Source organism: Phyllostomus discolor, chromosome 12 (assembly GCF_004126475.2).
Source record: "Phyllostomus discolor isolate MPI-MPIP mPhyDis1 chromosome 12, mPhyDis1.pri.v3, whole genome shotgun sequence".
Taxonomy (NCBI): domain Eukaryota; kingdom Metazoa; phylum Chordata; class Mammalia; order Chiroptera; family Phyllostomidae; genus Phyllostomus; species Phyllostomus discolor.
This window is the reverse complement of record NC_040914.2, coordinates 17,902,257-17,917,024: the sequence shown is the minus strand read 5'-3', so window position 1 is coordinate 17,917,024 and position 14,768 is coordinate 17,902,257. Positions and strand designations below refer to the sequence as shown.

The 14,768-nt window shown below is 53.8% G+C and overlaps 1 protein-coding gene across 2 annotated transcripts; it reads left to right on the top strand.

Annotated features, from left to right (window-relative positions):
* Nucleotides 1-1,223: 1,223 nt before the first annotated feature.
* Nucleotides 1,224-14,557, top strand: DACT3 (dishevelled binding antagonist of beta catenin 3). Of its 2 annotated transcripts, XR_004900122.1 has the most exons (5): nucleotides 1,224-1,552; nucleotides 6,423-6,519; nucleotides 6,669-6,821; nucleotides 7,813-9,845; nucleotides 14,546-14,557. XR_004900122.1 is itself a non-coding variant. In XM_028530337.2 (4 exons), exons 1-4 carry the CDS (start codon nucleotides 1,304-1,306, stop codon nucleotides 9,201-9,203), a joined length of 1,890 nt encoding a protein of 629 aa, XP_028386138.1. In that variant the 5' UTR covers nucleotides 1,224-1,303; the 3' UTR covers nucleotides 9,204-10,067. The 2 variants fall into 2 exon arrangements, 1 of the variants encoding a protein (XP_028386138.1); XM_028530337.2 differs by lacking the exon at nucleotides 14,546-14,557 and having other exon boundaries at nucleotides 7,813-10,067.
* The last annotated feature ends 211 nt before the right edge of the window (nucleotides 14,558-14,768 follow it).

The window sequence follows — 14,768 nt, the reverse complement described above, 5'->3', positions numbered from 1 at the left end:
CTCATTCTCTACTATTGCCTCTCCAGCTATTAGAAGATCACTCATTAAAAAGGGAGGTTCTCACATGATCTTCTGAGCTCTGGTTTTTAAGGGGTCAAGAATTGTCTGAGAAATGGTGATCAGTATTGGAGCTAGATCTCCTTAAAGGTTGTAGGAACACACATTCCGTGTAGTGACACAGGCTGGCCGCCTGAGGGGGCGCCAGCCCCACTTGCGGAGCCCCGATAGGGAGGAGGGAACCTTAGAAACAAATGTCAGGCTCAAACTCTTAGGACCATGGAATGTTGAGAACACCGCATAGTAGAAGGCTGAGAACAAAGCCTCTTAGAACGTAGAACAAAGACCCCTGGAATGGTAGAATGGCCAGCGCAGAGACTCACAGCAGGCAGACAAAAGACGCTTAGATTCTGTTATAGTCGAATCATAGAACCTTCTACCCAGTGTCTTACAAGTCCAGGACTTGGGATATAACTGATTTTAGACCTTGAGGAGTAAGACTGACTACATAATTTGCGAGGCCCAATATGAAATGAAAACGCGGGGGCCCTAATTCAAAAATTAAGAATGTCAAGACAAGAACAGCAGATCATTAAAACCAAGCTGGTCGCACCCGGTTGAAGCCAGCCCTGATTACAAGTATAATTTTATGGGAGATTGTTGATCTTAGCTAGACTGGCCCTCTAGTTTTACAGCTGAATGTCTTGGAAGTCTTCATGGAGGAGGAGACAAAATCAGGGTTCGACCCTCTAACCTTTTCCACTCCCTGTTCAGGGTTTAGAGGGGTTGGAGAGAGAGGGGCTTCTGCCAAACTGTCTCTTGGACCCGTTCTCTATTTATAGAACACCTCCTCCCCTCTTGCTAGACAGTCCAATGGTAGCCGGAGCTCGCCCACAAGGGGGCGGAACCAGCTGCGGGACTGGGGAGGCACGGACCAATGACAAAGGAGCCAGACCCAGCTTGTTTCATTGTGACGCTTGGGGGGCGTGGCCATGGACCTGTGGCTGGCTAGCGGGGGGCGTGTCAAGGCCGCCTGAGAGCACAGCGAGTAGGCAGCTGCGAGCATGCGTCGTGTCGGAGGGGCGGGTGCAAGGCCGAGCAATAGGCGACCGTTGCTGTGTGGCCGGGGGCGTGGCCATGAAGATAAGGCGCGGGTGGGCGGCCCAATGGGCGGGCGCCTATGCAGATGAGACGGTGACAGCCGGGCCAGCGGGCGGGCGGGCAGGCGGGCTGTTGGGGCGGGGAGGTGGGACCCGGAGAGGGGTGGCCGCGGGGCCCGGCTGGGCTGGGGCGGGGGGCCGCAGCCATGATCCGGGCCTTCTCGTTCCCGGTGAGCCCCGAGCGGGGCCGGCTGCGGGGCTGGCTGGAGGGCAGCCTGGCCGGGCTCTGCGAGTTGCACTGGTTACGGGAGAGGCAGGAGTACCGCGTGCAGCAGGCGCTGCGGCTGGCCCAGCCCGGAATGGGGGGCGCCGAGGCCGAGGACGAGGAGGACGCCGACGAGGATGAAGATGCAGCGGCAGCGCGCCGGGCCGCAGCGGCCCTGGAAGAGCAGCTGGTGAGGGGCCGCCTGTCCATCCGTCCCTCCGCACCCATCTCTGTCTGTCTGTCCGTCTGTCTGGGTTAGAGGTTCATACACCGGTCCCGGTGGGGGGAAGGGAGGGGCGAAGGGCAGGGGGTGGGGCTGCGGACCTTGGAGTCTGGGTGGCGGGAGGGATGTGGCCTCCCCACCCCCCAGACTGGGAAAGGGGGGACTGCATCGCATCTGCTGGAGCCTTTGGAGATGCACAAGGCCCCATCCCCTCCTCCCCTTCCCTAAAGAAAATCCTTCTGGGCGCCAAGTATGTGTCAAGCCCGGGGACCAGTGTTCCGCATGCGTTGTCTTCCTGTAGTTTGGGCGGTAGTCCCCATTTTACAGAGAAAGAAACTGAGGCTCAGGGAGGGCAAACGACTCACCCAAGGTCACACAGCTGGGATCCAAACATGCCCCACTCTAAGCCCTGGTTACCAGGGCTCCATCTCCCTTAAGTCCTGGTGAGCTTGGTGATCTCCAGAGGGGCCAGATGGAGGGGGGGATGACTGCTGAGAGGAAGCTCACAGTTTCTGAGGACCCCATGGTGATCTTGACCCTCCTGTGACACTTTGCCTCCTTTCCTACCTGGTCCCAATGCTGGTTAACCCAAGAAGAGGCTGGTAGAGGCAGCATGGGGGTCTGACTTCTGGGCTCTCTGGGTGCGCTAATGGGGGAAAATGAGGCAGAGGTCTCCAGAATGACTTTTGTCATTCTTCACTCTCCCTCTCTTGTCATTTCTTGATTCTCCAGACCTCTTGCTGGGATCCTCACACCCTTCCTCCCGCATCTCTGTGACTTGCTGTGTGTGTCTGTCTCTCTGAAAAAGTGTCTCTCTGCTTCTCTGTTTCTGTCTCCCTGCTCTTCCCTTCTTGCACATTTGCATCTCGCTCTTACCGCCCTGTGTCCCGGTCCCTATCTCTCCCTTCCCCTCCCCCCAGCCCGCCAGGCCCCAGACCCCAGCTCCCCTTGCAGATCCCATCCCCAAGCCTGTGGGTGGTCAGAGCTTCCCGTTTGGGGAAACCTGAGACGAGGTGACGGGGGAGGGGGCTCTCCCTGCGGCTGACCTCGACTGCCCCTACCTCAGTTGGGGACTGGGGAGGGGACTGAAGCCAGACTCCTAGGCTGCACGCCCAGCCCCTCCCCCCCGCCCCGGGAGTGGGACCCTGCACATTCTTCTCTGGAAACAGAAACAGCTGTGGGAGGCCCCACCCCCTCCCAAAGTTAGAGACGCATTGTGGGGGCCTTCACCAGCTCCCCCCACCTCACACACACAGCAGGCTGGGCTTGGGGAGGCACCTCCCACCTCTACGAGGAGAGGGAGAAGGTATGGGGATGCGCAAGCCGAGTCCTTCCTCCCTGTCCCTCAGTCTCTCTCTGTCTCTGCCTCAGTCTCCCCTCCCATCCCCCTTCAGCTTCCCCACCTCTGCCCCTCAGCTCCCCCCCACCCACGAGGTGGTAGTAGAGAGGCCTCTTTCCCCTACAGTCTCCAGGCAAAGCTTCGTCCCAGCGTCAGGGAGGAGGCGGTGGCAGGCAGCGGGAGGAGACAGCGGCACTGAGCGAGGAGCTGAGAAGCGCTAAATATAAACCCCTCTGGTGTTGGGGGTTCCTCGGTCCTTCTGAAGAGGGGCGGAGGCCTCTACTCATTCCTGAGCCTCTGTCTTACCATGCTTACCTTCCCACCCACCCCTGCCCAGGAATATACTCCCTTCGAAGCAAGAGCACTGAGCCAGGCTTCATTAGTTTCTAATAAGAATGATGGTGATGAAGAAACAGGGTATCACAGAGAAAACAGGCAGGAATTCTGGAAGGGGGTGGGGGAGTCCAACTCCCACCAAGGAAAAATTTCCTCTTCCAGCAAGGACTTAAGCTAGAATTGCAGAAGGACTTCCTCACAGAAACAAAGGGAGTTGGACACAGACTAGGGGCATGGGAGGGGAGCTCTAACCATACTCATGCTAAACCCACTTTAGCCTGATACCCTCAAACGCACTGGGCATTGTGGGCAAATAAACAGGGACCCAGATTCAGACCAAAGACCTGGTCTTTTAAAGATTCATCCTTTTGCAGCTGGAAAGAAGGAGGTCAGACTTCGAATAGACCGGGGGAAGGAGCATTGGGGGTCCAGGCACAAAGGCGGAGGCCTCTCCTTTCTGTTCCCCTCACTCCTGTCTTCCCTGCAGTGGAGGAGAATTGAAATTCGACCTGAAAAACTGAACATTGCATCTGAATTACACCAGTAAAACATGATTTAATATTTTCCTTGATAGAAAATTCAGAGTTTTCATGCAGTAATAAAAGCTGGCATTTGCGAAGTGCTTAAAAGGAACTGTTGTTTGAACTCACGGGGCCCTCAGTAACCGCATGAGGGAGGGAGTCACAGAGTGCCCTGTTACAATGAGGACACCGAGGCCCAGAGAGGCGAAGCAGCCTGCAGGGCCACACAGCTGGGAAGGGGCAGAGCTGGATCGGAACCCTGGCGATTAGGCTCCAAGCTGTGCCTCCTTGACCACTTCATCCTACAGACCCGCCCCCTCATTCCTCACTTGGCTTCCTAAATGCATCCTCTCTGAAGTCACTTCTGTGTCACCTCGGGAGTCCCTCCAGACTTCTCGCAGTGCAGCTGCCGAGAGAAACAGTTTACATACCAAAAACATAGAGTTTTGCTTTGCGCTTTACAAATTCCAGTCTCTTGGGTGAGGTTCCAAGGACCACGCCAGGGGTTCTCAAAATGCGGCCTCGAATCACATGGACACCTGTTAGAAATACAGTTTGGGGGGGGGGGCTCCAGACTGGAATCGGGAGCTCTGGGGGCAGTGATTCAGCTTTTAATATGCCCTCCGGCCAATTCTAACCCACTCTCATACTATTCATTCTGCACTTGCCTTTCTCTACTCAGCGCTCTCTCGTGGGGATGCCTCTCTACAGAGAGTGCCTCCTTCCATTTTACCAGTGGTATAGTATTCCGCTGCACACACTCATTCATTCCTTCATCGAACATTTCACCTACTTTGTGCCAGGCACCGTTCTAGGCACTGGAGGTGGAGGATGCGGCCGTGAACGAAACAGACACGAATCTCCACCTTCCGGGGGCTGGCCGACATCCCAGTGAGAGAGACAATAAGCAAATAACAACCTGATAAGTAACTTTAAGCCAGGAGGGCAATGCTGCTACGGAGGGGAAAAGGCAGAGCACCAGGGGTGCAGAGTGACAGGGGAGCTGTTTTGAAAAGAGGGTGGGAGAAGGGATCGGGTAAGTGAAGTTTCTGAATGAAGCAAGGGAGTGAGCCAGGAGGAGATGCGGGGGACAAATGCTGCTGAGGTTGGAACATGCCTGGCGTGTTCGGGGAGCAGCGAAGAGGCCAAGGTGGCCGGCGCGCCATGAGCAAGGGGGCGATTAGCGGGGCACGTGATATCAGTTATCTGGGCAATTCTGGTTTTTTCTTTTAGCCACCCCGGATGCTGCACAGGTCGACTGCTTTCCCGGGTTTTGCTCAAAGATGACGCCATCCTGAGCACCTCTGCACACCCAGAGCAGGAGTCTGAGTGGACTCTCTTGTTGACTTTACTGCCGTATAAACAAGCCCAGACGGGGGCTACTGTTCTGGGGGGGAGGGGGAAGATGGAGCTCAGGAGAGCAGACACAAGTCTAGAAGCTGGGGGGCGGGGGGCGGGGTCTGAGAGGGAGCCGGCCAGTCTTTCTGCCTTAAATAGGCAGGGCCGGGCGCCTGCCCTCCCAGCCCCTCCTCCTTCCCTCCTCCCCTCCCTCCCGCCGGCCAGACAAGCCGCTTTTGTCTGAGGGTCAACCGTCAGCTCAGCCTGCCGCCACCCCTGGCCTCACCCGGACCCCTGTGAGGCTCTTCCTGGCTCTGGCCCCATTTCCTCAAATGGGGTTAAGTTCTAGTCTCTTCGACCACATTTGTTTTGTTTCAGCCCCTATTCCCCAGCCACAGTCACTGCCACACTCCCCTCAAAGCGTTTGCACCTTCATTTAGTCACAACTGATAAGAAATGGTCTCCCCCACCACCCCCAGCCCCGGATAAAGAAGGAGCCAAGGTAGACACAACAGAAATTTCTTATGAGGATGAGGAGCAGTGGGTGGACCCTGGGGGCTTCTGGGTGAGATTGAAGCCAGAGCAGGAGGCAGCTGTGGTCCCAGGGGCAAAGGAACCTGCCAGGGCTCGGTGGTGCAGTACCACTGAGGCTAGACTCACAGAAGGACTTTCCAGTAGGCATGTGGGTTCTTTCTGAAGAGCGGAGCAAAGATATAGGAGTCCTAGCCTATTTCATCCAAGTGAGGGGAAGGGTCAGTCTGCACCAGGAGCATACAGGAAGACTTGCAAAAGAACTTTCTACTGGTGACTAAGGGGCAGTGGGGGAAGATGGGAGCATCTGAGGAAGGGTCCAGGGCTGGGAGAAGGCGGAACAATGCCTAAGGGACCCGCCAGGTCCTGGCTACCAACTTTTGGCAGTGCAGTGAAGTAGCAGGAAGTGAAGTGAGCCTCAATGAGGGACATTTTAATAGGGGTCAAGGGCCATGAGCACAGATGGAAGAAGGGGAGGGGGCAGGGGTAGGACCTACTGAGGCCTCATCACACCTTATAGGAAACGATGCGGCTGCAGCTGGAAGGGCTGGAGTTAGCCAGAAGGACTTTTTCATGAGATGAAGGTGCAGAGATCTTGGGGGACAGGGTGGGGGGTGGAATCCTGAGACTCAGGTCTTGCTTTTACCCTTCTGAAGACAGAGCCTCATCGTCCAAGTGAAACTTGGCCCATGAGCTCCTGGGATAGGGGACCGGTCTGCAGAGGACTGGGGTTGGGGTGGGTTCTGACCGTCCTGCTCTCCCATGCCCTCAGGAGGCCTTGCCCGGGCTCATCTGGGACCTGGGCCAGCAGCTGGGAGACCTGAGCCTGGAGTCTGGGGGCCTGGAACAGGAGAGCGGGCGCAGCTCGGGTGAGCGTGGGTGAAGGGAGCAGGGTTGGCCTGGGACACCCCAGTGTTTTCCACTGTCCCCCATCCCTCAGACCCCCATCTCTGTTGCTTGGTCTCCTCTTTTCTCCCCAGTCAGACCCCTTGAGCGTCTCCCCTTCTCCCCAATCCAGGCTTCTATGAAGACCCCAGCTCCACAGGAGGTCCCGACTCACCACCTTCAACCTTCTGTGGCGACAGTGGCTTCTCTGGATCTGGCTCCTATGGACGCCTGGGTCCCTCTGAACCCCGGGGCATCTATGCCAGCGAGAGGCCCAAGTCCTTAGGTAAGGTGGGTGGGGTTGGGGCCCCCCGAGAGCCAGGGAACTGACTGCGAGAGAAATGGTCTTGAGTACCCACTTCCGACCCAGACCAACCTGAATTCTAATTCTGGCTGTGACATTCCCTTTCGTGGGATTTTGAGCATTGGTTTCTTTCTGGGCCTGTTTCTCCGTCTGTGAGAATGGGGTTAATAACAGCACCTACCTCGTAGGGAAGTTTTGAGTATTCAGTGAGCCTCTGCTGTAAGGCATTGGACTTGGCACATGGGAGCCTCCCAGTAATCAGGAACTGCTGTTATTCATTTATTCAAGTGCGTTTCTGAGCCCCTGCGATGTGCTATCCTAGCACTATCCTAGGGTGAGGGACACAGCAGTGAAAAAAGTCCCTCTCCTCACAAAACTGACATTCTGGTGGGTGAAACAGGTTAACACACAAGATAAGTAAGTAAAATATATAGGATATTAGGTGTTGACTTGAACAATGAGAAGAAAATTAGGGAAGGGGACTACAGCATATCCCTTTGAGTTGGGGAAGGAGTTGCAATTTCACAAAATGTGGTCAGAGAGGGCATCACGGAGACTGTGCCAGCTGAGTGGCACGGCACCCTGAAGTAAAGGGACCGATCAGATGTCCTGAGAGAAGAGGATTGCAGGAACCGGGAATAGCAAGCGTAAAGGCCCTGAGGCCGGAGCTGGACTGGCCTGCGCATCCAGGCGGTCACTGGCCCGGTACATACAGATCTATAAATACAGAGCAGAGGGGTTAGAAATGGAGATCCGAGAGGCAGAGGCAGGACAGACCAGTTAGGGTCTGGTAGGCTGCTGGGAAGAGTTTGTTGTAAATCTCATGTGAGGGAAGGGGTGAGAGCAGGGTTTGATGTTGTTTTTTAATGGGAGTGGGACAACAGTGGGGGAAATGCCCCGTTTAGGCTCTATGTGAAAGGGCTTTGAGAGCCTCTCCCACTCTTCCTTTTTACATTTTGCTTCCCTCCCCTAGGAGACGCCAGTCCCAGCGCTCCCGAGGCCGTGGGAGCTCGGGCACCAGTGCCGCGGTCCTTCTCCGCCCCCTACCCGACGGCCGCCGGGTCTGCGGGCCCGGAGGCCTGCTCCTCAGCGGAGCGGCGCGCCCGCGCTGGGCCCTTCTTGACGCCCAGCCCCCTGCACGCCGTGGCCCTGCGCAGCCCGCGGCCCTGTCGTCCTCCCGCAGACTCGCCCGAAGTACCGGGTGCGGGGCGGCCCCTGGACGGCTACATCTCGGCGCTCCTGCGCAGGCGCCGCCGCCGGGGGGCGGGCCAGCCCCGGACCAGTCCCGGGGGCGCGGACGGGGGCCCGCGGCGCCAGAACAGCGTGCGCCAGCGGCCGCCGGACGCGTCCCCGCCCCCCGGAGGCGCGCGGCCCGCGCCTGAGCCCCCAGTGGAGCGCGCGGGGGGCCGTCCCTCTAGCCCGGCCGCCTTGGGCCGGGCCTGGGCCTCACCGTGGGAGTCTGAGGTGGCGCCCGAGCCCGCCGCGTCGCCCGCAGTCCCCTCGCCCCCGGACAGCCCGGCCGAGGGCCGCCTGGTGAAGGCGCAGTACATCCCAGGCGCACAGGCGGCCACCCGCGGCCTCCCGGGCCGCGCGGCTCGCCGCAAAGCGCCACCACTGACCCGGGGCCGCAGCGTGGAGCAGTCCCCGCCCCGGGAGCGTCCCAGGGCCGCGGGCCGCCGCGGACGCATAACAGAGGCTTCGGGCCGCCGAGGCTCGCCCCGGGCTCGGAAGGCCGCGCGCTCCCAGTCCGAGACCAGCCTGCTGGGCCGCGCCGCTGCGGTTCCTCCGGGGCCTCCCAAGTACCCCACAGCGGAACGGGAAGAGCCTCGGCCTCCGCGGCCCCGCCGCGGCCCAGCACCCACGCTGGCCGCGCAGGCTGCGGGGTCCTGCCGCCGCTGGCGCTCCACGGCCGAGATCGACGCAGCCGATGGACGCCGCGGCCGTCCCCGCGCCCCCGCCGCCCGTGGCCCTGGCCCCGGCCCATCCCCGTCTGCTCCTCAGCGCCGGTTGCTCTACGGCTGTGCGGGCAGCGACTCCGAGTGCTCGACGGGGCGCCTGGGGCCCCTTGGACGCCGGGGCCCTGCGGGAGGCGGCGGCGGCTACGGGGAGAGTGAATCGAGCGCCAGCGAGGGGGAGTCGCCTGCCTTCAGCTCCGCATCCAGCGACTCAGACGGCAGCGGTGGCCTCGTGTGGCCGCAGCAGCTGGTGGCAGCCACCGCGGCTTCCGGGCCGGGAGGTGGTGCTGGTGGTGGGGCGCCCGCCGGCCCCGCCAAAGTCTTTGTGAAGATCAAGGCTTCCCACGCGCTCAAAAAGAAGATACTGCGTTTCCGTTCGGGTTCTCTTAAGGTCATGACTACAGTGTGAGTTTGGGGGTTTGCTTGGGCTCCCCCTTCATAGCCTCAGTTCCACCACACTCCCAATCACTGACCCTTCCACACCTCCCTTCCAAAGACCACCATTTTCTCGGTTTCCAAAGACCCTCCCCCACTGCCCCCATCCACGGCAGGCTTGGTTGAAAAGGCTCCCCCTCCAACGTAGGGAGGAATTGGGGAGGAGCCCTGTTTGACCCAGTTCAGCTGCTGGCTCTGCAGCCCGCGGGCAAGAAAGTTCCCTCTCTCTGGACCTCACTTTCCTCATCTGTACTATGGGTGTACTCTGGTATGCTGAAGGGGGTAATTCGGTTTGAATTGCCCCATTTTAGTTTAGACACGTAGCCTGTTTGATGTCCTTCACTCCCTTCCCTGCGCCCTCTTATTCCTCCTCTCCATGCCCAGACATGGCCCCCTCATACACAAAGTGCCCCCCATCCATGTCTCCGGACCCCCTAGGATATTCTCTTGGCACCCGGTTGGAGACCCTGTGTCTGACCCAGATGGTGCCTGCAGAGTGCCCTGGGAAGGGAAGGAGCACTGATTCTGGGGTTTCGAGGATCAAGTAGGAGTTGATAACACCTGGAAAGAATGACTCTTTTACCTTGATCCATGGACAGTTACGGAGGACTGGGAAGTAGAAGAGGGGAAGGAAGATGGCTTCTATCTGGTGTCCCCCCACCCAGGAGAGGGAGTGGGGGGAGCTCAGGATGACCCTCAGCTATTCCAATCCAGTATTTTTTTTTCTTTTTAAAAATTACTGTATTTATTATGACGATGGTGACTCCCCAGCGCACAGGGGGGCCGGATTCTGTGTGTTTCTCTAACCTCTTTGTAAATAAATGCACAATGTTACATATGTGGTGGGTCTACTTCTGTGTTAAAATAGGAGACATGCTTTTCCTTTGGACTAACATTTATTTATTTTTTAAGATTTTATTTATTTATTTTTAGAGAGGGGAAGGGAGGGAGAAAGAGAGGGAAACATCAATGGGTGGTTGCCTCTCTCATGCCCCCAACTGGAGACTTGGCCTGCAACCCAGGTATGTGCCCTGACTGGGAACCGAACCCATGATCCTCTGGATCATAGGATGACACTTAATCCCCTAAGCCACACTAGACAGGGCTGGGCTAACATTTACTGAGCGATTACTTTTTGCTTTGTTTCTTAAAGATTTTATTTATTTATTTTTAGAGAGGGAGGAGGGAGGGAGAAAGAGGGAGAGAAACATCAATTATTTGCCTCTCATGTGCCTGCACTGGGGACCTGACCCACAACCCAGGCATGTGCCCTGACCAGGAATCGAACCCAGGATCTTTCAGTTTGCAAGCCTGCACTCAATCCACCGAGCCACACCAGCCAGGGCTTTGGACATGATGTGTCCAGAACCAGGTGGCAGATAGCAGGGTGGGTATCAACATCGTTTTCCTACCTTTGGCTATTTTACTTCAGCGAATCTGGCCTTCGATGGGATTTTGTGTGCTCATAAATGTGGTTTCATAAAAGCAGAGGCAATACAGGTAAAGGGACAGCCCCAGACCCCCTTTCTCAGATGTCACCATAACCAGTTTGATGTGCATTCTTCATGCGTTGGCATACGTACGTGGATCTAGTAACTAGATGAATATGTATAACTACATATGCATATGCATACTGTCCTACTGTATAGATGAAACTATATAGTTACATGAATTGAACTATATGTATGCATTCTTTATCAATTTTTTTTGTTAAATTATCTGTGCCTGGAGATTTCTTTATGGGAAACATTTAAAGTAAAAATAGAATTTATTTGATAGTTATAGCACTATATAGCTTTTCTATTTCTTCGTTTGTCAGTTTTGCTAAGTGGTATTATTCTAGGGACTTGTCCATGTGATGTGATGTGAACTGGGATGACATCTACTCCTGTTACTGCAGCAGCTGCCCGAGATCCCACTGCGGGGAGCCCACCATCTAACCCTGTTGTCAGCGCTCCAGTCCCTTTGCTATTGTGGAGTCTGATGCAGTTATGTCCTTGTGTATTTATGTACAAGGCCTGTCCAGAAGCTATCCAGCCATGTAATAGGAAAAATAGAGACATTTATTGAAGAAGATACAGGATATGAGAAAGATTGTATGTAGGACAAGAACGCCTCAATCCCCTTCAAAGTAGACACATTGGGACCTCACACAGTTCTCCCAGTCGCCATCAGCTGCCCTGTCATATTTTCCTGAATCTCATCCACCGTCTGAAATCGCTTTCCTTTCAAAGGTGATTTTAGTTTTGGGAAAAGCCAGAAGTTGCAGGTTACCAAATCCAAGTCACCAGGATGATTTGATGTTTGGCCAAAAACTCTGCAAGAAATGTGATGCGTGTACACGAGTGGGCACATCGTCCTGATGCAGCTGCCAATCACCAGCTGCCCCTGGCTGCAGCCTTTTGAATCATCAGAATACTTTCTGAGGAGGAATGTTCACGCTTAATGCAAAATTTGATGCAGATTCGTTGCTCTACTTGCTTAGTCATTTTGAATGTGGTGGCTACACAGTACACGTGCTCACTCAGCAGTGTCTATTGCCCTCACTGACTAGTACAGTGAAGTCGTCATTGTGCATGCATGCACATTCCAGTCCACGCTCCTTGGCTGCCAAGTCACATGATTTTGCACAAAATGTTTTCTCATTGTGTTAACCATGGCTGGACTTTTCCCGGACAGCCCTCATATGACCGTGGGATCAACTCCTAGGGATAGAATTGCTCATTTAAAAACTTGTCACTGACATGGCCACACTTCCTTTTGTGCAGATGGCCCTTAACTGACATTTGCAACAGCAATTTTTGAGACGCTTCTTTTCCACCCCTTTACCAAACAGTGGCTTCAGAACTTATTTTAATTAGCATGTCTCCCTCCCTGTTTCCTTGAGGCGATACACCTATTTGTTTGGGTATTGGTCTACCTGTGTTTCTTCTATGAATTGCCTGTTCACATTGGTTGCCCATTCTTCTATTGCGTAAGCCCAATAATTATACTAATTTCAAGGATGAATAAACAGAGGCTCAGAGAGGGCCCATTGCTTGTCCTGGTCACATAGCAGGAGGGAGATAGGGCTAGGACTCAGCAGCCACCAAGTTCACAGTCTGAAGGATGGCTATTTGTTGCTGCTCTGATCTTTGTGTCTACATGGGTGGTGCACCTGTCTGTCCCTGTGGGGCCTGAGAGAGCGGGGACCAGGCCTGCCGTGCCCACCTGAATTCCCAGTGCCTGGTAGGCATTGTGGACACAGCAAAGAACAAAACAGAAAAAAAAGCAAAAAATGTTTCTGCCCTGTGGAGCATCCATTCTAGTATGTGTGTGGATAAACATATTTCTTTTAGGACTACTAATAAATCAAAGTTATTTTTAAAAGTTTGCCAGGAAACGCCTCGGCTGGCCGGGGCCCTTGGGAATATTCGCTGCATCTCCATTCCATAGAAGGGCGAACTGAAGCCGAAAAGGGGAAGGGCCGTGGAGGGGACTTGTATGCACAGCTCACCCCTGGTCAGAATGTGATGCCCTTCCTTCCTGTTTAACATTCTGGGCTTACTCATAAAAAAACAACAACTAACACTCATTGAGCACATGCCAGACTCTATTCTCAGCAGATTGACTCATTGAATTCTCACAGCCTCATGGAGGTGGGGGAGGTAGGTACTATTATTATGCCCATTTTACAGAAGGAGAATCTGGGGCTTAGGGAGGTTAAGTAGCTGACCTGAAGTGATTCAATAGCAAAGCTGGAATTGAACTTCAGGCTGTCTAAGAGTTCAGCCTCTTAGCCACTGGCCTACATAGTCCCTTTGCTTTGTGGATTGTCTCTGAAAGGCTATACAGGGAACTGGTCACAGAGATGGAAGCTGGCGGGGGGTGTGACATAATGCAGTTTATAATCTTTTAAAAGTGATCAGACAAGGAGAAAAAACTGAGCAGAGGTATCAAGGAATACCACTGAGTGCGATGGAGAGCAGAGAAGTTTGTCATTTTATTTTTTAAAAGATCAAAAAAAGCCCTGGCTGGCGTAGCTCAGTGGATTGAGCGCGGGCTGGGAACCAAAGTGTCCCAGGTTCGATTCCCAGCCAGGGTACATTCCTGGGTTGCAGGCCATAACCCCCAGCAACCGCACATTGATGTGTCTGTCTGTCTCTCTCTCTCCCTCTGTTCCCTCCCTAAAAATAAATAAATAAAATCTTTAAAAAAAAGGGAGAAAAATATATATTCAGGAACCTTTAAAAAAAAAGATAAAAAAAATTTTAATTGATGTGTGTGTGTGAGAGAGATCTGCTGTTCCACTTATGTATGCATTCATTGGTTGCTATGTGTCCTGACCAGGGATCGAACCCGCAACCTGGGTGTATGGGGAATGACACATTAACCAACTGAGTTACCTGGCCAGAGATGCCTGGAAACCTTGAATTCTATAAACTCAGCAATTGCCCCCCAATTATTCCTTTGACTATGGCATCTACATATCCAGTTAATTTCCCCTTTCTAGGATTCTAAGGGCAAGCTGATTTCATTGCTTGGATCTCTCCTTCATATTTTCTTTATTTTCTCTTATCATTTTATCACGCTATCCTTATGATGCCAGTGTGAATTTCTTATTTATGTATTTATTTTAATTATATTTTATTGATTATGCTATTAAGTTGTCTCAATTTCCCCCCTCCTTTGCACCTCTCCACCCAGCACTCCCCCTCTCTCAGGCAATCCCCACGCCATTGTTCGTGTCCACGGGTCATGTGTAGGTTCTTTGGCTACTCCATTTCTATGCTGCGCTTTGCATCTCCATGGCTATTCTGTAGCAGCCTATGTGCTCGTCTTAATCCCCTCACCTCTTCACCCATTCCCCCCACACCCTCCTCCATTCTGGGAACCATTGGAACATTCTCCGTATCTATGATTCTGTCTCTGTTCTTGTTTGCTTAGTTTGTTTTGTAGATTCAATTGTGGAGAGAGATGTGCATTTATTGCTATTTTATTGTTCATTGTTTTGATCTTCTTGTTTTTCTAAAATAATTCCCTTTAGCATTTCATATAATAATGGTTTGGTGATGACAAACTCCTTTAGCTTTTTCTTATCTGGGAAGCTCTTCATCTGCCCTTCAATTCTAAACGACGTCTTTGCTGGGTAGAGAAATCTTGCCTGTAGGTCCCTGTTTTTCATGACTGAATATTTCTTGCCAATCCCGTGTAGCTTGCAAAGTTTCTTTTGAGAAGTCATCTGATAGTCTTCTGGGAATTCCCCTGTAGGGAACTAACTGCTTTTGTCTTGCTGCTTTTAAAAAAAAATGATTTTATTTATTTATTTTTAGAGAGGGAGGAGGGCAGGAGAAAGAGAGGGAGAGAAACATCAATGTGTGGTTGCCTCTCATGTGCCCACTACTGGGGACCTGGCCCACAACCCAGGCATGTGCCCTGACTGGGAATTGATCCAGTGACCCTTTGGTTCACAGGCCCACACTCAGTCCTCTGAGATACACCAGCCAGGGCTGTCTTGCTGCTTTTAAGATTCTCTCTTTAACTTTTGGCATTTTAATTT